This window comes from Cottoperca gobio, chromosome 5 (genome assembly GCF_900634415.1).
Source record: "Cottoperca gobio chromosome 5, fCotGob3.1, whole genome shotgun sequence".
Classification (NCBI taxonomy): Eukaryota; Metazoa; Chordata; class Actinopteri; order Perciformes; family Bovichtidae; genus Cottoperca; species Cottoperca gobio.
In genome coordinates this window covers 17,372,835-17,395,639 of record NC_041359.1, presented here as the reverse complement: position 1 = coordinate 17,395,639, position 22,805 = coordinate 17,372,835, and the positions used below count along the sequence as shown (strand labels likewise).

At 39.6% G+C, this 22,805-nt stretch overlaps 2 protein-coding genes across 2 annotated transcripts; both read right to left on the bottom strand.

Moving 5' to 3' along the window:
- Positions 1-916: 916 nt before the first annotated feature.
- Positions 917-9,194, bottom strand: LOC115007696 (tripartite motif-containing protein 16-like). The gene is made up of 8 exons (XM_029430641.1): positions 9,121-9,194; positions 8,041-8,452; positions 6,946-7,041; positions 6,601-6,834; positions 6,226-6,391; positions 6,010-6,108; positions 4,633-4,704; positions 917-3,811 (listed from the first exon to the last, which is right to left on the bottom strand). The coding sequence occupies exons 1-8, from the start codon at positions 9,192-9,194 to the stop codon at positions 3,246-3,248; spliced, it is 1,719 nt and encodes a 572-aa protein (XP_029286501.1). The 3' UTR covers positions 917-3,245.
- A 1,464-nt stretch (positions 9,195-10,658) lies between these two features.
- Positions 10,659-20,596, bottom strand: strip1 (striatin interacting protein 1). Its single transcript, XM_029432510.1, has 20 exons — positions 20,465-20,596; positions 19,224-19,293; positions 19,046-19,120; positions 18,795-18,929; positions 18,527-18,647; positions 18,110-18,285; positions 17,889-18,016; positions 17,614-17,796; positions 17,264-17,484; positions 17,098-17,163; positions 16,928-16,991; positions 16,746-16,817; positions 16,524-16,598; positions 15,888-15,985; positions 13,895-14,021; positions 13,344-13,444; positions 13,193-13,259; positions 12,972-13,076; positions 12,670-12,874; positions 10,659-12,216 (listed from the first exon to the last, which is right to left on the bottom strand). The coding sequence occupies exons 1-20, from the start codon at positions 20,573-20,575 to the stop codon at positions 11,969-11,971; spliced, it is 2,448 nt and encodes an 815-aa protein (XP_029288370.1). The 5' UTR covers positions 20,576-20,596; the 3' UTR covers positions 10,659-11,968.
- Positions 20,597-22,805: the final 2,209 nt, after the last annotated feature.

Below are 22,805 nucleotides of genomic sequence, written 5' to 3'. Positions count from 1 at the left end.
ACAATACGACGGCACATTTCCGTAAACCTGTACACACTGGTAGTGAATAAAACTGAGCACATTCAAGTTGCTGTTACATGGAAGAGAATACCTTTATTTATTTTTTTATCACAATATTCAAAGCCATGGTGTTAAGGTTTAAATGGACTATATTTATATTACTGTATATTTGCAGTGTGTGTAGGTGTGATGAACAACAAAGATTTATCTTTTAAAAGTGACCAGTATATATATATATATATATATACTGTATATTTTGTCTTCTTCTTCTTGTGTGATACTTATTTCAATTGTATATTTAAAGACATATCTATTTTGTCGTTTGTGTAGCTAATTCTTGTTGTGGGATGTGAAAATGCAGCTGAGAGGTGGAGGTGATGGGAAGTCTTGTGTGGGCAGCAGCTTGATCTCTGTTGTGTTCTTCTGGCTGCACCTGCTGTGACGTCCACTCACCTGTCTCACCTTTAGCTTTACTGCTCTGCTCGTTTTCAGCCACACTAGCACCACCTGCGTTTTGGGGCCGTCAGACATTAATAGTCGACTAACACTCATACGATTTTGTCGACTGATCGATTAGTTGTTTTTATTGACAGACCTGTAAAACTGAGTTTCTCGTGCAAGCACTTTAAATCTTGTGTTTACTCGAGATGTGTTTCCTGTACATAAGTCATTCAGCTTTAAAAAAACAACTGGGCCTTTTTGACTAAAGAAATCTTAGTTGACCACCAAGACTGACCAATTAGTCGACTAATCGACTTTACCACAACACCGTCTAGCCGATCAAACTTTCCTCTTGTACGACACTTTAGTTCATGACAGGATGTTTCTCAAAATAATCAAAGTATGTCTCTGTCTAACTTTGTATGCAAACACTAAGGTCCAAAATTCAAAATTGTACATTTTTGGCCCCTTTAGGGGTAGATTTGTCTCTTCATTTTTCATCTATTCAACAATTAATTTGTGTGTGTAGAGAGCATCGCTGTCTTGATGGACTGCTAGTGTGGCTCTAAACTTTAGGTCTTGTTTTATCTCTTGTCTTGTTTTAGTCCGTGTGAGCCAGGCACTCAGTTCCTGCTGAGTGCATCATGTAGAGATACCTCTGTTGTTCAAGTCTGTAAATAATCTTCTGTCATCAAACTATTCTGAAGATAGATTTTGTGAAGTATATCAATGTCTTAAAAAGTAACTGTTATAGCAGTAAATGCAACATAAAGTAATAATGAATGTGATTAATGCACTTTTTTCACTAGGACTGCAAAAAAAAGTTAGCATTTGTTTTGTTGTCCTCATAGTGTAAAAGCAATATGAAGTTATTAACTGCAGAATAATTAAGTTTGACACATAAGTGTCAGTTAGCAATGATTAGGACCTGCCCTCTTACAGCCAAAGGGAAGATACGACTTCCTTACAAGTGCTGGAGTGTGTGTGTGTGTGTGTGTGTGTGTGTGTGTGTGTACATTTAATGAATGCGTGTGTGTGTGTGTGTGTGTGTTTTACTATATACTGTAGGTGTGTAGATTCCTTCTTATTACCTGTTGGTGCAGGGCCTTATTGAGCACACGTTGTAAGCACTGTCTGTAGAGGAGACACGTTTATAAATGTCCCTTTACAGCTTCTCTCTCTCTCCTCAGTCATATTATGATTGTATGATACTGAAAATTATTGTAAAAAGAAAATTGTGAACATCACCAAAAATATTAATAAAAAAGAGTGGACAAGCTGCTGTCGGATTTCTGGACCTTTTCTTCCATTGGGGATGTATATCGTCTGTTTCTTATTGAAAATGATACAGAATTAAATAAAGATAAATATAATCAGTTACCCACGTCACCCTGCTACTGATTATTTTCAGAATAAAAGCAACTTTACATTTAAATTAGATTAGATTCAACTTCATTGTCATTGGCAGAGTACAGGTACAAGCCAATGAAATGCAGTTAGTGTCTAACCAGAAGTGTACAATGTGATATATTATATACAGAGTGCATTGAGTGACGCTATAAACTACTATACATTTGTAACAGAGTGCACATGCAGATTGGATATGCAAACAGTAATGGTATGAACAGCATATACATTTGGTTATATGTACAGTAACAACATTGAACAGTATAATAGGCTCAGACTGTGCAGATATGATTAGACATGACATGAAAATAATATAGGTTTATTTGAATTACATTTATTTCATAAGTTCAGTTGAGTTTGATGTATCAAGATGAAGCTACTTTAGCTGAACTTTAAGACAGTGGTTCCCTAAATGTGGAGTTGGCACCTGCAGAGGTCCCAGGGAAACCCAAGGGGGCCCCTCATCTATCTGAGAAAGTTTAAATTCAAAGTGATTTCACAATAATATAGAATTACCGCCTTACAGTTGTATGCCTCGGTTGTTCGAGTTGAATCATTTAATTCTTAAATCAAAGTTTTTTTCCCCTGAAGGTGTTTCTGTGATATCGCGTTCACGACAATGATACAGACAACCCAAAAATATGACGGGCTGTCGCCACACGGAGGCATAAAGACACAAGGATATTGTGTATGAGGATGGATATGTGGTTCAATGGTTTCCCTTTCCACCATATTTCTGTTCCTTCCAGTGAACACAAATGCGTCATTTTGTCCCTTTTGCTATACCGAACACATACTGTGGCTCCAGAAGGCTCAAAGGGATCTGCTGTGTAATTGTCGGAGGAAAGAAGTTCAAGTCTGGGCCAGAATAAGAGTCAGGACTTCTTCTAACTCAAATACCCTCAACTTTCTTGTCAGCTCTTTTATAAAGGTCTCACATGTGGGATGATCTTGGGTTTTTTGCCGACACTAGCATCTTTGGGGTTTCTTTCATATTTCACCAGGCTTACGAGCGTCTCTGGCTCTTTGGCAGGTCTATAAATCTCACACATGTTGCTTTCATGTTTCTAACATTAGATAGATATTAATATTATTATACTACTTATTATATGGTTTCATATCATATTACAAGGCAGAGTATTCACTAGAAGAAATGTAATACAACATAATGAAGACTATTGTTTAGCTTCTTTATATTAGACAACCCCACATGTGGAAGACAACCAAGCTTCAGAAAACATTAAAAAGAAGAACACATGATTCAGTCATGGTTATGAATAAAAGAATGAGATTAAAACGGACATTTTCATTTAAATCAACATAGCAGGATAGTCAGAGGGATGCCCTTTTGTATGCGTACTGTTGCCATTGCAAAGAACTGTGACCGCTGTAGCGGGCTAACTCGATCCATTTCTACTTCTCTCAGGTTGTCTCAAATCACAGATCCTGATGCAACATTTCTCCCCCAGCCAGAAGCCCGGATACAGAGGCTCTGTGAACTCAGCTTCAAGCTTGTAAAGAAACTTCATACTGTCCGACACCTCGTAGAATGACAGAGTTCCCTCTTTAAACTTCATATAAACGCCGAGCCTGTGATGACTCGGGTATGTTGTGAGCTGGATGCTGTCAGCTCTGTGGCTCACAGAGTAGCTTGTGGAGCGATCAAGACTCCAGGAATATGCATTGCCCCCAAAAGCCGACAGTTTGGTGCGAGATTTCCTGTTCATCCGTTTGTAGGCGAGAGCAATCTCAGCCTTACCTCCTTCCACCTCTATCTCATAGTAGCAGCGCTCGGCCTGCAGCCCCTCCCTGCACAGCACCTGCCGTCGGTGGATGAACCTTTCCGGGTAACGAATAGCCGGGCTCTTACACTTGAGAGGGCTCAGCCTCACCTCTTTGTTTCCGGCAGAAAAAGCCATGTCCTCATGGGCTGTGGTGGGGTCCAGGCTGAGGACACAAGCGTCTGAGGCGATGAAGGGAAACATGTGAAGGTAAAATTAGCACTTTGAGAACACGGTTGTGGTTGACTCAGTCTATGTGTGCTGGAGGAAATATTCAGATCCTTTACTTTAGCAAAAGTATCACTACAACAATGTCGAAATAGTCCATTGAAAGAAAACAATTCTACCTCCTTAACCCTAACCCTAAACCAGAAGTATTATTAGCAAAATGTAAGTATGAAATGTTAAAATACTCATTGTGCAGAAAAATATCTCCTGTGATATTATTAGATCGTTAATAATGATGCAGCAATGTGTTAGTAAGATTAGACTTTAGTCCAGAGGTTCCCAATCTAAGGGTCAGGCCCCTCCAAAGGGTCACAAGATAAATCTGAGAGGCCGTGAGATGATGGGAGATAAATAATATTCTGATGCATAAATGTGCATTTCCTTTCTTTTTTTTATACTGGATCGTTTTATACTGGACAGTTCTTTAAATGAGAAGTTTAAAGGGCAACTCACTTTTTTTACAAGTCAAAAGATTAAGGAAACACTGGTTTAATCTTTGACAAAGTGTTGTATTCTTTGAGAGTATCGTGTGTGTTTTTTTAGGTTGAATCTTAAATTGGAAAGTAACTACAGCTTTCATAAATGTAGTGAAGAAAAAAGTACAATATTTCCATCAGAACTATAGGGAAGTAGAAGTATAAATGAATATAAACTACAAACACTCCAGTAAAGTACAACTACCTGAAAGCTGTACTTAGGAACTGTACTTGAGTAAATAGTAGGTACTTTCCACCGCTGATAAGTGGGCAGTTAGTGCGTAAGGAGATAAACTCACACTGCAGGAAGTCTGCTCGAGTTTTAGGCTCCACGTTCTGTTCAGTCAGAGTGTCGTTAACTCCATAGAGACCTGAGAGATTATTTAAAGCATCATTAAGAGTCACTAATGATGATTACCCTCGGCCTAGGTGTCACTTATAACATTAACGTGTCCCAGTGAGCCTTGATTAATGTTAACAACACCTCTTTAACACGTCAAAGTCTATACCATAAAAAAGGGTCACTTCACCTAACATAGTTTTTACTTTCCCAGGTTTTGAGATATCCATCTTTGATATTTGTCCACACTAACGCACTAGGGGATTTCATTTAGATAAAAACATTTATTAACTGTTTTTAAAAATTCAACAGCCGAGTCTCTTTTTACTCTAGAAGATCAACACACCTTGCTGTTAATACTTTTCATATAGGGACTATTTTGTTACTAGAAAGTAGTTCCAGGAAACTAATGAACTACTTTAAGTAAAAACTGTGACATCTCAAAACCTTGAAAAACAAACCTATCTGCATAATAATAGTATCTGTAATCTGGCTCCTTTTAAAACCAACAATTAAGTTTAAGGATGAGGATACTAATGTGAAAGCACAACAATAGGGATGATTGGAAAACAAGATTTTAAATATGAGAAATCCTGTATAACTCACCAGAATTAAACGCACAATACACTTTAGTAGCTTAAAAAAACTAACTAAACACATTTCAAGATAATATCTTTTTAAAAACCTGAGTGATTTAGGCTAACAACTGTCCATCACTGATTGGTTGATTGACACCAGGTGTGCAGCACAGTTTACTATACACACATTATTATTATTATCATACATATTCCAGAGGTTATAAGTGCATACTGCAGCTGTGTGGGAGAAAACCTTCACCAGGGCCGACTGGTTTGTAATACTCTCCCACACATTCCCAATGCCAACAACAGCATACCAATGGTGATTTATTATCCTGCTATAATAATATTAATTTACGGTATAGAGTGTAATAAATTGTGCTGTTTTATACAAGTTCTGACCGTGTGATTTGGGTGTCTTTGGCTAAAGAGCCAATCAAGAGGAGCTCGCTCACACTAAAGAAAGATACTATGTTGAAACACGTTGAGCTATTCTAGCATTGAAAGTAATAAAAAATGTGCGCTTCATTTTGGGTAATTGTTTTATATTTATATTTTTATATTTAAGAATTTTTAAGGGCAGAGGAGGTTGAAAACTATTCCTTAAATAATAATAATAATAATAATTATTATTATTATTATTATTATTATTAGTAATAATAATAATAATAATAATAATAATAATAATAATAATAATAATAATCATCATCATAATAATCATCATAATGACAATATGCCCAGAAGTTGGAAGTACAAACCATGGGACTGTGGGATACTGGCTTCACATCTTTGCTGCATGTTGTCTCCCTCCGTCTCACTATCTGATTCCTGCTGCTGTCCACCGTCAGCTACAATGACTAAATAGTGAATAAAAGCCAAAAGGCCATAAATTATACAGCATGTTTACTGTATATATATATACGTTAAATAACATTGATGTTAAAATATTTCCACATGTCAACAAAGATACATACGAGCTTGAGAGATTGAAGCAAATTCTTTGTCACAAGATTCCTTGAGTTGCTTCCCGAGCTGTTTGACGGCTCTCTTTATTAACTCGAAGGGGAGAAGGGGATCCTCTGAAACCTCCTGCAGAGGATGGAGATCTTTTTCACAGAGGGACCACAGAGAAGGCCATCTCTGTGAAGAGACAGAGAAATACATCATCTATTATTATTCAGATTAGGGCTGCACAATTAATCGAATATGGAATAAAATGTTATGAACTTTATCGACTGCGATATTAATGTTTGAAATGCGTGCTCTGAATGATGCGGCCGCAGCTCAGAGCAGAAGAGTATTCAACAGAGAGGATTCAGGTAATGTTTCTTGTGATGTGATCACAGTACCTGCAAGAAATAGACATCGCTGTCAGTCTGTGCCAGTTGATCCAGCTCAACATTTCTCTTCTTCAGTTCCTCCAGCTTCACCTGCAGAGTCTGCAGGGAGCTCTGAAGCTGAGCTGCTGCCTCCTCCTCGTGGCCTCTGATCATCTCCCTCACTGACATGTAATGTCTCTGGAGGGAGTCAATGATGCCGACCAAGACGCTTTCACAGTAGTCCTGTGATTCTCTCACCTCCTCCTGTTTTGGACACAAAAGTGTGGGATCAGTTCTGTATCTATATGTTAACAACCTTCCTGTGTACTCCTGGATACTGAGCACATACAGTATGAAGTCACATGTTCTCCTCACCTGAATCTGTTTGAAAGTCTTCCCCATGTTCTTTAATTTATTTTCCTGTTTCTTGAGATTCTGCTTGGATTTAGTTTGCACGTTCTTCAGCTCCTCCTTCAGTGCGTGTCAGATAGAAATACAAAGTTATTTGTTTAGTTGTATTAAACTGGTGTTAGCCTTGTCAGTGCGATAAAGTTGTTGTTTTAGTTTTATTTGCAGCACAGGAACAGATGAACTGCAAGGACTCAGACCTTCCACACCTCATACACATGGCAGATCCCTGTCTGGTCACACGATGGAAGATCAAATTGCTTTCCAGAAGCTTGTTCAAAAGCAGAGTTGTAGGTTTTGGGTGGGTTGCAGGAGACACGTCCCCCACAATATTTAGAACAGGTGGTATATTCTTGTATTTATTAAAGGCCACAGGCCTCATATCTTTTTGTAACAATTCAAGAACATCCAGAAATAAAGGTGTCAAAGGATCGAAAATAAGGTTGGCAGTCAGGAAGGTAGGAGGGTTCAGAGGAGTGTGGTAGAGCCACAATAACATCTACTGGTTTATACAAAACCCATTCCATAGGAACTAGTGGTTGAGATACAAGGAGGTATCAAAGAAAATAAGATAAGGAGGAGTTGGGAAACAAGTTCATTTGAAATTATAATGCATTGAAATATGGTGACTTTGTTATCACTAAATTATGACTTGATTCTCAATAAATGTCAATTTTTTTTGAAAATTATCAGAAATCTTGCTGAAACACATATGAGCGATTGGGCTTTATAAATGAATTCAAATGAATGAATATATCATTGACAGTTACATCTTCACACAAAAGACACAAGAGGGGAGTATCATGGGGAGGAGCCCCATAACGCCTCTTAAACTGAAACGAAACCTATGCCCCTCTTCACAACTATCTTAAAACTGTTCTCTTCACTCATATGTTCCCATATTTAAACAGGTTTCTGTGTCCCTTCGGTTCAATCCTTTTTCTTTCTTAAATCAGTAAACAGAAAAGCGACTGTTTTGCTTTTGCTTTTCACCTTACTAGTTTTGGACTTTTGTTAGTCAGACATCGCACTATTCTACATGTTTCTCTTTGTTTTACACACCTGCTTCCTCCTCCTTTCCTCCACCACCGACCCAAAGGTGTGCCCCTTGTGCTCAGCTGACGCACACATGGCACATATGATGTGCCCCTCCGTGCAGCAGTAAATATCCAGGGGGTTGCCGTGCCTCGCACACAAAGTGCTTCCCGATGGTGCTCCTGTTTCTGTACGGCTCCAGGGTCTCTTCAGGGCGTGCATGGCCGCTCCTGAATGTCTCCTCTCAGCATCCCGTCTCTCTGTGTCCCTCATCATGGCAGCTAGAGTTGTGTTCTTGATCATTTGGAGTCTGGAGGGAAACTTATGCCGACATGTAGGACACCCGCAGGGACGGTTCTTCCTCTCGTCACGATCCCAGCAGCCTTGGATGCAATGCATGCAGAAGTTATGGCCGCACGAATTCTTCGCAGGATACTTCCTACTTCACTTTTTGTGAGGTTTCCTGTCATCTTGATGTCAGAGTAGAGATGGGTGTGACTAAAATATTTGAATTGAATGTAGAAGGGGAAAAGAAAGGGCAACAATGTTAGGATTTCAATTCAGTCTGAATTATAATGATTAACATTTCAAATGAAAGCTCAATCAATTGTACTCAATGTTTTTGGTAAAAAAGTTAGTTGTGAAAAAGTGTTCTTACTTGACTTATGCAACAGTTTTCATACATCAAATGACATACCTCTGATACTCTTTTTCATATTATCTCTGTGTATCAAAAACCATAACCATACACCTGAAACATAAGGAAGAGAAACTGCATGAGAAAGAAAACACGTATTTGTATAATAATAATCATTAAAGTTTGTTTTAGTCTACACGGCAGACATTGAGACTTAATGGAGTAAAGTTAGAAGATAAGGTAATGGGAAGTAAGGTTAACAGAGCAGGGCCATTCAACTTCATTAGCAAGTGGGCCGAATAGGAAAATCACTCGGGGTTTGTGGGCCACACAATACTTTCGTATTCGTTGCACGATAAACACGCCAGTGGTTACTTGTTGCGGCTGGCAAAGTAAATCAATATTTGTCGGTCCATTCGCTCTGGCAATTTTCAGAATCAACTTTACGTTTCTTTGGCTTGGAGAGAGACCTCTTGAAGCGTGTTAGCTTGCCTATATTTGCAGGCAACCTCTTGCGGGCCAGAAGAAAGTTCAGAAGGGCCATATTCGGCGCGCGGGCCGCTAGTTGAACAGGCCTGAGCTAGAGGATATCATTATCCTAGACACTATTAGTAAAAAAGTATAGATCAAATGTCAGCAAAAAGAGAGAAGCAGTGTGGATTGCATCAGCTCTCAGGTTGATGTTGAGAAAACTTGGGAGTTTTTGAAGGATGAAATAACAAATGGTGAAAAAGTCAAGGTCGGCAGGAAGGTCTAAGACTCTCCCACACAAAGAAGATGAAATAAAAAGATAAAGAAAATGCATAAAGGTAGAAGTTTGGGCATTGTATAGTCAGTCACTCCATGGACCGACTCATGTTTGCTGTACTGTGTTGATTCTTCAGTAAACTTTGTTCTATTGGACTCCGTTGACTCTGTTGATTTGAAATACAGAAGTGTTGTTGTAGTGTGGTGTAGACCCTGAGGAAATCATGAATGCATCACCAAACTCAGTATTACTTGCTTGCTCTTAGATTTACACTGCACTTTTATACGTTGATTAATGTACTGTACACAATGCTATATATGTTTTTGCACCTTTATTAAATGAACTGCATGTATTTCTATGTTGAAAAGAGTACTCACTAAGCTAGCTTTGTTTAGAATGTGACCAGACAAGGTATGCGTAAGAAAAAGATGCCCATTCTGCTATCATAGCAGGTGTTGTGTTGAACTGCAGTTACCTATAGTAACTGCCGCACCCTAGAGTACATTTCTATAAAAGGTTAATAGGTTGGTTGACATGTTAAACATATTACAAAACAAGTTGATTAACTTGGTAAAAATATTAAACTGAAGTGAGTAATATAAGTAGAAACCTGTAAGGATGTGTATTACACGCAAAAAGAACCCATACTGTGTGGACAACACACCCAGCACGTGGCGGAGTCAACACCATCTGACATCTCTAAATATATATCTACATATATACGTGTACATGCTCACCGGAATGGCCGGTATTTATCTTATGGGAGGTCAACCTCTCCTTGAGCTGTTTTGTTTTTTAATTGTTTGTGCATATTTACCCAAGCCGAATACAATTAAACCATCTGTGTATCCAGGACTCAATCATGCCAGTGGCAATATAGCAAACCTGTTTATATATTAATGACATCATCATCCACTTCTCTCTACCGTGTCAAACCATAATACTTTTTGAGCACCAACGGAAATGTATTCACAGCATCACAGTACACAAAGTACACATTATACAGTGTACATTTCTTGGAAGAAAGTTTACGACAACACCTGTGTGTGAGTGTGTGAGTGTGTGAGTGAGTGTGTGTGTGTGTGAGAGAGTAAGATAAACTTTGTGCTCAGCAAAGACATTAAGTCATTGCCGTCATGTTGATCACAGCCAAGAGACTCGTTTAATCCTCCAGATGTCCTCTCTGTATCTCTACTGCCGCTATCAAATAACGGGGAAAAATGTCAAAATGAGAAAAAATAAAAAGAAGACCATGCCACATGAATGACAGTATCATTTTATTACAGTATTTAAGTCCATGTAAAACAAAGCCATGATAAATAAGGTTCACAATTTACATGTATTCTCATTTCCTTAACCTTTAAAATACAACAAAAAAAGTAGAAAAAGAGGAATCTGTTACTGGAAATTAAACTGAGTTATCCCGTTCGGCTCAGAGCAGCTGTCTGATGAGTGAAGCTCAGAAATCATTGATCTCAAATCAGAAACTTAAATAGTTATTTTATCTCACACAAATTAAATTATGTGCAACCAGTTTTCCACACAACAAAGCAAATTAAGATATTAATGAGTTACTTACTAAACATAAACTCAAGGCTGAATCATCATGTCAGGCTGATGCTCGGTGAAGGTCCCAGAGTAAAAGGTGTGTAGGCAGAATAATGCAAAAACACATTTAAATCATTTGCAAATGCAGCGGAACAACAAAGGGTAAATCAGGTCAACAGAAGTGTGTCCCCTTCAGGTGATAACTATTAAAAATGTTATTTATACATACAGAAACTATGAATAAAAAGCCCCAACCCCGTTCCTTTAGTCTCTCTGAAGAAGGTAAACTCATGTACCAGGGAATGTTAGATTTATTAAGACAAGAATCAGACAAAAAGACTTGCACGTGCTATAAAAAGCTTCCAGCTAACAGAACGGTGTCATTGTCAATGTCCGACGAAGATCTCTCTTAGATCGAAACGTTGCACAATTTAAAAATAACTGGAAGCTTTTAATCGTGTTAGGATCTTTTGTCTGATTCTTTTTGATGTTTTGATCCAGCACCTGTAAAGGTTTTGTGGATGTGGTACCTTACAACCCGTTTACCAATGTTATATTTATAAACATCTTATATGTGTTGCCTCAACAAAGCGCACACACATCTGTTAAGAGTCTTAACAGTTAATACATAAACTTTTTCCAAATAAATCTCTTTAAAATCAAGAACAAACGCTCATGTAGTGCTTCAAGGTCAAACTTACTGACCTTTGGTAACAGAGCTAATACCTATGTAAAGCTAGGGGCTTGGGTTAAAGTCCACATGTGGAGTCATTTAAAAAATAAAAAATAAACTGTGGGTGGCATTAGTGTGAGGAAAAGTCTCAATAGTTCATCACGCAAAGCATTTATTTAGAGCAGCAATAAAAACTGTAAAACGTGACGATTGTAGATCTACACCTGGGCGAGTTTAGAGGATGAAATCCACCCGTCACCTTCAGTCTCATGTAACATAATGCTGAGAGCACTGGTGGTGGTTTGTCACAACTCCTGATTGAAACTTTATTTATAAAAGTCGTTGATTCTCACTGTAGCAGTTCTTCCCAGGAAATAGGTTTGGAGAAGACTTCCCGCTCCAGCCAGAGGTCATAGTTCATCTGGAAGTCCTCGGGCAGGTCCACCCGCTGTCCCAGGACACTTTGCAGACAATTGTCCACAGGCAGGAAGTCCGGGTTGATGTGGCTCTTGTCGTAGCGGCGACTGTTGAAGCGTTCGATGTTGGCCCGCAGAGCACACTCCTCGGCCTGGAAGTCCCACGGACGAGCATCCAGATCTGCTCACGGAGAAAAAACAGCAGTTCATATTTAGTGCGCTTTGGTCGGTTCTGAGAGGAAATATAATATAACTCAGTGGGTGTCCCAACAAAAAACCCAAACAGGCATGTAAGAAGGCTCACACTGTGTGTATATCTGAGTTTCAATTATTTCGCGCCCCTCGGACCTCGGATCTACTTCACGCAATTTTATAAAACTGAAAACCAATAAATATATTGTTAAAAAACCTAAATAATTTGATGATCAGGATAGTTGCTGACTCTGTTTTCTGTCAGACGACTAACTGCGTTTACAACTGGAAATGTACTGCAAATCAATAATATATACAAACTACAGTACAATGCAATGATTGTATTCATTTATTTAATCACAGCTTAAACTAGTTTAGCTTTTATTTTATTCTGCTGAATTGAATGTATACACACTGGCTGATTGTTTGTGTTTCCACTCACCGTTCCCGTAGGCCCAGTCGTCGTTGAGCCGATGTCGGACCTTCTGATAAATGGCGGACATGGTCTTCATGTTGCTCTTCCTCCACTGACGTCCCAGGTATTTGGTCTGCACTTTGAGCAGCTTGAGGACGTAAAGCTGCATCATGGCCTGCTTGACCTTCAGCGCCCTCTTCAGGATGGGAGCGGACTTAAACACCACCAGCATCTGGGGAGGAGAGAGATTAATGTCGAGAGCTCAAACCTTTTATTTTTCATGATTTGATCCGTCAGAATAAATGCTATTTGAGGAGAACTGCTCTCACCATTGTTCTGGAGTGCTTCCACTTGGTCAGTTTGTTGAGGATCCTCAGCAGGTTGATACAGGAGAACAGATTCCTCCAGCAAAACTGATTGTTGTCTCCGGCTTCCTGTAAAAGACAAAATACCCACGATAAAAATGACTTCAGGTCTACATCTGACATCAGCAGTCAAAGCAAACGCTCCGTTTAAATCAGATGGAGACAACTACAAACTGAAACCTCACCAAACTCTCTGCGGTTAACTCCGGGAGCTCGTGCACCACACAAGGAGGAAAGTCAAGTACTGAAATGCTATTGTGGGGAAAGAAAATTAAGAGCAGTGAAATAAAAGAGCATTTTAATACACTTCATCGACGTTAACTGCAAATGAAGTACCTGTTTTTAGCCGTGATGTAGGACATGATGTTCTGGTTGAAGAACTTGAGAATGAGCGGGATGCAGTTGGCAAACACGAGATGTTGAGCCATGTACTCAAACTAAGAGATAAGCATACAAAAGACATTTCCAGTTAAGAAGGATATTTAGTTCCTTATAGCAAAGGGGAAATATACAGGAATGAGATCCAGATTTGGAAAATATCTGACACGTAAGTTAAATTAAATAATGGAATTAGCACTACTAAAATAGAAATGGACTCGTTACTCTGTTGATCCCCCAGATTGTTACCGGGTTATTGTGATCTAACGTCAGTCACTTAGTTAGTGGTGTATTATTAATCAGGTCAATCAGTGCAGCCCACACTGTGCCACAGCAACGCTGGAATAATAACGCTGTGTGCAATAATGAGGGAATTCAAAAGTAACACAAAAGTTACTTAAATTACTCTAACGTTCAGTAATTGGTAAAGTAATTCAATTAATTTTGAGAGAAGTAAATAGTAACTAACTCATTTTCAGTAACTCGCCCAACACTGGTGGTATCGGTACCTGGTAGATGTGGTTAAGTTTGAAGTGTTTGAGGAGCAGCAGCAGGATGGCAGAGATGGCCTTCACAATGATCTCTTTGTGTCGATTGACATCAACACCAAGCTTCATGCTTTGCAGCACTGTGGTCCTGCAGAGGCAGAAATAACACGTCAATTAAGTTTACCTGTGATCCCAAGAGAGAAATCTACGTCCACATCAAAGTCTTACTTTATTCGGGTCGGGCAACCTTTCATTTCTATTACCACATTTAATTAAAAAAAATGTCAAGCCTGCTAACCAGAGCCTCGACTACACAACCTTTAACCTGTATGCCTGCATTCAAAAGTAAAGCAGACAAGTCATTATTTCCCCCATACAGAAATCTAATTGTAAAAGTGTTACTAAAGTTAGGGTGTTTTCCTTTTTGCAGGACATAATGTTGCTCTGGAGAAGGAACTGGCAAAGCTGTTGAAACCCTTTGAGAGTCCCTGCATCACTTACGGCAGGCCTATTCAATTAGCGGCCCGCAGGCCGGATACGGCTCTTCTGAACTTGTTTCTGGCCCGCAAGAGGTTGCCTGCAAATCAGGCTGGCATATATAGCATAAATAAAACTAAAGCCTGATTCACAGCAAATGCGGCGAAAACGCAGGTGTTTCCATCCCACTCCGAGCTGCAGCGGCGTCGGGAGGAACCCGCACTCTGTCCGCACCTGCCCTCGGCTCAGTCAAGCTCAGCTGCACGCTGGGTTGGCGGGCCTCAGAGAAAGTCACTCCCTTACTTTAGCTCGGCACGCTAACAACACGCTTCAAGATGTGTCTCTCCAAGCCACAGAAACCTAGAGTTGATTCTGAACATCGTCACTTCCAGAGCGAATGGACGGACACATATTGATTTACTTTGCCAGCCGCAACAAGTAATAATCTGGTGTGTTTATCGTGCAACGAATGTATTTCTGTGATGAAAGAATACAACGTGAAGCGACACTACAAGTCAAGTCACGGCTCGTTTTCTGCCAGATGTCCCGTGGGCTCAGAGGAACGGAGAAGGAAAGTACAGGGACCGTTAGCATCATTTAACGGAGTCAAGTGGCTTTTGGTCGCTTTTGCCCGGAACAAGAGAGCCACGATGGCATCCCTGCTTTGTGTTAGTCCTCTCCTCTCCTCCGCTGTGTCTGACTGACTGAGCCCCGCGAGGCAGAGGAGAGAATGTGAGCGCGCAAAGTAACGCAGTAAACACGGACACGTGCACATAAACAAGATACATATCATTTAATAAAAGACCTGTTCATGTGAAAACTGAGTTCTGAATATAAAAAACCCCAAAGTGTAATTTCTCTCACTGACTCAAACAGGCCCAACATGACAGAAGTCTGACATGTTTGTAGTTCTATAGGACTACATCACCTGACTTAATGTGATGCATTCTTAGTGTAAATGCAAAGACACATCTGCTTTATGATTCAAATAAGCCTACTCACTGTTAAATTGTAAACATGTGTAAGATATGTATGTTATTGTGAGTCTGATGCTACTGTTTCACTCTGTTCTATTTGCATTTAGTATTTCATTTTATGGATATGGACTTGTTTTCAAAGCACCTTATGTATGTTTGGAAGTGTTGAGGATATTATAAACAGGGCTACTTACTGCTAATGTGGTGAATACTGTTTTATTATATTCATCTTTCTTTCTACATTAGTGGACATGGACCTGTTGGGAAAACAACTCTTGTCTCCTTGGTTTTAAAGATGCAACATTTTGCACTTTTGTGTGAAGCCTTGTAGCCATAGCTTTCCTACTGTTCTGAATGGACTGGTTGCTTTCGGTGATACAAATAAAGTGAAAAAAGGGGATGCACGTGACTAGTTCATTTCATGTATGAGTAACTATTAACACTACTGTAAGTAAGAGTTATTTGTAGTGATTCATTGACAAAGTATTGTGTGGCCCACAAACCCCAGTGATTTTCCTATTCGGCCCACTTGCTAATGAAGTTGAATAGCCCTGACTTACGGCATCTCCTCCGGCAGCACGTCTGCCAGGATGTTGATGGAGTCCGTCTTGGCTTTGGAAGTCGGAGCTGCTGCGAGCAGGATCTTCAGCAGAGCGATCTGAGAGACAAACCAGGAAGTTACCGTCTGACATGGAAGCTCATGGGATATATTACATGAACAGTGATGGTTGATGTTTATACTGTAAGAAAAACAAAAAAACAGTGACTATTTACACTGATAAAGTAATTATCTTGTGTATCTTGTATCTTGTGTTTAGTCTAATGCCCAATTTGTATTATTGCCTTAAAGCTACAACATTTTGCATTTGAGTTCTGTCATTTGTGCTGAGGCTGAGGAATCAAATTCATATCAGTGACAACTGAATAAAGGTAATATACACCAACAATATACGAGTAAGCTTCACAATTAATTATCAAAATGAGTTATTTGTTATTTAAACTTTAACTGCCTATGCCCCAAAGAGTTCGATCAGTGTGTGACTTGTTCCAGAGAACCATGGCCGATTCACCCTTCTGGCTTTTTTTTGTGTCTTAATTTGCCAAATATACAAGCAACTGAAACGCACTGAAATATGCCATGACCTTTTCTACACAGAAGGATGACTAGTGTATAGCGGGCAACAAACAGCACTAACCATGTATTGAGGCAAACTGGGAAGAATTCCTTGATAGAGCAGCTCGATGGAGGACATGTCCACCTCCTCTTCACCCTGATGACGAGACACAAAACACACAAAATAGCGTCACCATGACACCTCGACACAGTTCAGTCATGAAGAAGAAAGAGTAAAAACTTAACCTCTGTCGATGGGATCTTCATAATTCTAGTGAGTTATTAACGTTATGTTTCCACTTACCCCAGACAGAGGGGTTTTCTGAAACTCCTCCTCCTTTGCAATCTGTATCTCAGCAATGGACACGTACTTGTGCTGGAAAAAAGATTAAAACTTTACGTGAAAATCTAGCAGCACTTTTGCCATTTAGAATATCCTCTAGGTACAAAAAGAATAATGAAATATAGTGAGCGGCAGTGCAATACCTGCTTTAACGTCCTTATGCTCTCATGAATTGGCCTGGGCAAACCAACAACTGTGTCTGTATCACTGCAAAACAAGCACAAGAATAACCTCAGCACCTCAAACTCAAGTCACAGTAGAAAATATTATCTCACGTTACTTTTCATTCAAAGCAAACAAGGAGAAAACTTACTTCCCAAGTGTGTAACCAATAAATTTACTTCTACTCGATTCCAGGAAATTTTCAATGTCCTTTTCCCTGTTGGAGCAAAAAACAATAATGTCAAAACTAAACCGAAGCTCAATCTTCATAAATTTCTGTCTGGATTTGTGGACATGAGGAACGAATCAACAAATACCTGACTTTAGGAGCCCACGGCAGTCCTTTGGGGAAGGACACCCTCTCTGATGGAGGGTGAGGAATGGGCGGAGGCATCACCTCGTCCCTCTCTAGCGGGAAAGTCTCTGTCTCTATAGAGTTGTCATTGTCATCGTTGTCGTCCTCATCCTCACGAGAGTCGTCGGCCTTGTAAGGATCCTTTTCGTTGAATGCGTCAAGGTTGTCCTGTTTGATCAACCCCTGTGTGAGAAACGAAGAAACAGTGATATATAAAAAAAACCTGAAGTATTTTAAAGGCAATGATGTTTCACTCTAATTTGAACCTACAGTGTGTTTGGTTTGAGAACAGGGAGCAGCAGTAATGTGTACCTTGTGTTCGCGGCGTGCCCGTTTCTGCTGCTGCTCTATGAGGTCGGATGCAGACGCAGGAGGAGAAGCGGCCCTCATGCTGCGAATGACTCGGATGCTGTTCTCCGGGAGAGGAGGGAGACCCAGCTCCTCACGCTTATGAACCTTTATGCTTTGGAGCTGCTCAAACCCTCCGAGTGTGAACTGAAACAGAGGAGAGGATTTTAACATGTCTCTTAACTTCAGATGATACTTTTCTCTTGCGAGATCATGTGGGAGCATTTAATGCGTCTCACCAGGATGCTCTTCCACAACAGCAACAACACCTTCTTCATTGGGAAGTGAGGGGCATGACCACTGCAGAACTTGGTAACCATGCCGAAGAGCATGACGGAAATCGGCTCGTTGTTGAACAGAGGAGATCCTGGATTAGAGAGGTGGAGGAGAAATGGTTCACCTCGCAAGTTTTGTTTATATCGGTGACGTGTGTGCAGTTTTTCACACTGATGAAACTTACCCAGTTCTGCTCTGAAGGTTTCTCTGATGGTTTTCCATTCAGGCTTGTCGGCCGGGTCATCCTGTTGAATCGTTTCCACCATCAGGTACATTATGTTGAGCAGCACTCTGAGATCTGTGCTGTCAGCAAGGGAGATGGCTGGTTTCCTGACAGCATTACTACAGGCAGCGCTGTTACTGAAAGGGAGAATATAAACGTTTTAAACTGTTCTCCAGACAGATCTTTTTACAGCAGAACATGTATCAACTTGTAGCCTTGCAAAGCCAACTCACAATTATTTTGTATTGCTTAGTTTGGTCTTGCAACGCTGAAGCTGATTTTTCTAAATCGACAAGCTGTTTTCCAGACTAACATCTTGTAGGAAAAAAAGAACAGCACAAGCAATTTAGGCCGGCTTCTGTATGATGAAGAACGTACTCAATCTCCATGTTGAGCAGCTCCACCAGAGCAGAGAAGGTCCCCACATCCAGCAGCAGAAAGATGTTGTATCTCATCCAGTGCTGCACCTCAGCCTCAGAGCTGCACTCTGCAAAGGTTCCTAGAGAGAAACAAAACGCCCCAACGTAAAACATATATACAGAGAAAAACAAAAATAGCCTCCTTGATCAAATGCCCTGATGGCAAAACTTCACTTTCGACAAAATCAATTAATGCTATGTCAGTTTTAAGTGATATGTGGACTGACCCTGAGCCATGTAAAGAATGGCTCTGGCAACCTTCAGCCTGTTCTCCCGGGCAATCACCTCCAGACCGTCCAACAGGCGCATGGTGTGAGCTCTTTGCTGAGCTTCATCAAGCTCCGTCCACTTCTGATCAGAAACTAAGACACAAAAGAGGTGGAGATAATAAAATTCATATATATACATCTTCTTCACCTTAGATAATAAATAGTTTACGATGAATTCATTCAGGTTTGTTGTAAGTTGAATTACATACCATGTGTTCTGAATTCGACCTCAAAGCACTGCCTGTTGAGAGCAAACTCTGGTCCTTCAGTGTAACTGTATAGCTCTGAAACATAAAGATTATATAAATAATCTGAACGTACTACGATATATGTTGCAAGAATGAAGTTCAGGGGAGCAAAAAGGAAGTCCGTGATGACAACACACACCTGACAGCTCTGCAGCCCACTTGTCTGTATCGGCATATTCAAACTCAAGGTCTGGAGACTCTGACGGTCCCTGTGAACAACAAATGACACTGTTTATCGTCCTTATGATTCAAAAATATATATATAATATATATATATATATATATATATATATATATATATATATATATCTCATAGACAGTATATAATAGACAGGGTGCAAAATATACTTTTTTGGTCAACAGCCAAATGGCTAGTGAATGTTGAAATTCTGATCATCAGCCACTAAATAGATTACCATTGTTTTTTGGCTGGTGTGTAAAGCAAATCTAGCAGCGACTTGCATATTTTACCAGCAATTGGCTGGTAAAATATAATTTCAAGCCCTGACCATAGATATAAATGTATGATCATTATATAGCCTATAATGTAAATCTGGATTTTAGGTTACACTATCAAACAGAGAAGTAGTTAAACTCCACCATTAAAAAAACCCTGCTTATACATAAAGTATCAGTAATAATAATAATTTTTTAAAAAACTGAAAACTCAACGAAACATTATGAACACTTTTACTTTTCATGTTTTATGTCATTTACAAGAACTGATGGTCATGCATCAGTAAAATCACATTTCACACAGAAATTCCTCGGTATACCATTTGCAATGGTTTTAGCTGCAGATCTCAAATCTTCTGTGTGTGTGTGTGTGTGTGTCTGATAATTCAAAACATTACAAGATGTCAACGCATGAAAACATAAACTCTGTCAGTGATTTTCTTGAATTTGGATTCAGCAGAAACCTCCCACTGTCATGCTAGAGAGCACTGACTAACTTTCTTCATAGTTACATATGGAGGCTCCATGGTGTACATGTAACTATACAATGAAATTACATAACACGCCAGGCCAATGCATTAGAAAGAAGAAGCTTCAACAGGTCGCCGCTGACAGACAGTTCAGTCTGGCCTGGTAATAGCTAACATCAGCTAGCCAGCCCCTGCTAAGCTACACTGCTGTTCAACACTACATACATTAAGCTAGGAAGGGAACACTGCACAAATATAGGTACATTACTTTAACGCTTTGAAGAGCCTCAAGTGCTGCTGTTAATTAACGTCGATGAGTCATGTCAGAATTAATAGTTAAGATAGCCTGACAGAGCTAATTTAGCTAACGTTATGTGTATAGCTGCAGCAGAAAAGGCCTCGTCTGTTCATGATTAGTTAGCTTTTAATTCATAGCAAACTTCTGTTTACGTACCTCTGAATCTTTCCTTGGGTTGCGGGTAAATTCTCCCCTGGTTTTATTAGGTAACATAGCTCTCTGTTTATTGTTTACAGGAAGCCCACCACTGTTTCCACCGACGTCCATTATTTTATGGGCGCAGTGTCCTCTCGCGAGACGAGACTATGCACGCGAGTTGGACTGTATAGACGGTATCGGAGTTTCGGGCTTCCGGTGGAACTGCAATGCATGCTGGTGTGGCAAGCCTAGAAAAGTGAGCACCAACTCTACAAGGGCCGCCATATTGGATTTCTTCTCTACGTGTTTACATTGTATTTAGCTTATTCTTCAAGCGTGTTTACATTGTATTTGGCTAGTTTTAGTGTGTAATCATCGCTCTTCTAGTTATGGGATTTGGACACCGAAATTGTGTGGTGAAAGGATGTTCGAGCAGTGGGAGAAAGCTAAATAAATGGGCAGAATCTCATTGTGAGCTTCACGATTGCAAAAATTGCGACTACAAGCCCCCGTTCGAACTATTTCCATTTCCAACAGCACTAAAGAATAAAGACAAGGCTAGCATGGACTAAAGCTTTAAATAGACAGGATTACAATGGGAAGTCTTGGGAGCCCAAGAAATCTTCGCGGATTTGCAGTGAGCATTTCATGCAAGGAAACCAACTAATGAATTCCCTGATCCTGAACTCGACCTGGGTTATGTAGTCTATCTACTTGATTTATATATTGACAAATGTACTTTCTATATATTGAGTTTTATAATAATTAATATATATTTATAATAGCTTACCCTGCAACACAACTACAATAAGCACTTATGATATCGCCAGTTTTCTTGACTGCGCAGATCCATGCCGAATGTGGTGTAATGGAAACTTTCATTGAATGAGTACATTTTGCTTTCAAAAATCAATACTCAGAATCTGCGAGAGGATTGAAAGATATGTTTCAACCAGCCAGAGTCAAACAGTCTAAATGCTTTGCCTTCTTTGTATTCGTTCAAAGTTCGTTTATGAAACTCGACATCGTTCCCTGGGTGGTCAGACGGTGTTTGTATGACATTGACATTTGAGTTCTTTAAAGTATGACCAAAATATATTTTTGTTTTATTTCAGGAACTCTTCCACAGGGATACATTTCTTGGCAGTCTGAAAGCAATCCAACGAAAGATTTGTCGAGGATCTGCACCATCACCAAATAGCCCTATGGACACTTCTCCCAAATGTCCAACGAGCTGTTAATGTAGAAAGACAGCTGGATGGGGATGCTTGCCAAGAGGACATGTCTTTGCTCAACCATGCCACAGACAATTCCCTGATGAGAAACCTTTCAGCACCGTCAGACGCTTGTTAATGACCCAAGCAGAGGTGTTGATATCCTAACAGCCAGCTAGGAGCAATGCTAACACCCAGCTAGGAGCAGCGCTAACAGCTAACTCAGAGCACCAAGCACCAGGGCGGCCAGACACCACACACCAGGGCAGGCCAAATGAGTCTTGGCGACCGCAATTGCCCGATCGCCGGCGGCCAATAAAACCCCAGGGGGCCTAATAAGCCGGTACGAGCGGCGGTCAAATGAGCCAAGGCGGCCCTATACATGAGAGGTCATGAGGAGGGGCGAAATGATTGGGGAGGGGGGCCAATTGTGCCCTAAAAATTGATTTGAAAAAATAAATAAAAATAATTATATAATATGTATATATACATATATATGTTTATATATATATATATATATATATATATATATATATATATATATATACACGTATACATATATATGTATATATATTTATATACGTATATATATACATAAATATATATACATATAGAATCGGAGGCTTTCATCCCTCCAATTCTATATGTATATATATTTATGTATAAATATAAAACAAATATGAAAATATATATGAAAGTGGTGAAATTAAAATAAATAATGTATTCCAATGAATCACAGAACTGAATCAAAATAATATTCAACCATTAAAAAAAATTGCATACACTTATTTTTTATTTGAATATATTACTCTATTTTTCACATATACCGTGATTTTGGCCATATCGCCCAACCATAGTGCAATCATATATTTTGTTCTCACTTTGTGGTTTGAATTAGCAATGTAACAATGTTTTATGGATTAGCTTACATCAAAATTCATAGCTGCAATAAAATACTCTTGGTTCTAAATGGTGTTTTTTCACATTTAGGACGGCTTAACATCAGGGAGACCCTAAGAAACTTGTCTCAACATGTATACAGTGGCTCACTTGTCGAACTTGTCTAGTTGTCCGTAAGACTGGGCCTTACTGTATTAAGTTATTTTGTGTTTTACTGTTCTATTTACATTTCAATTTATTTTGTC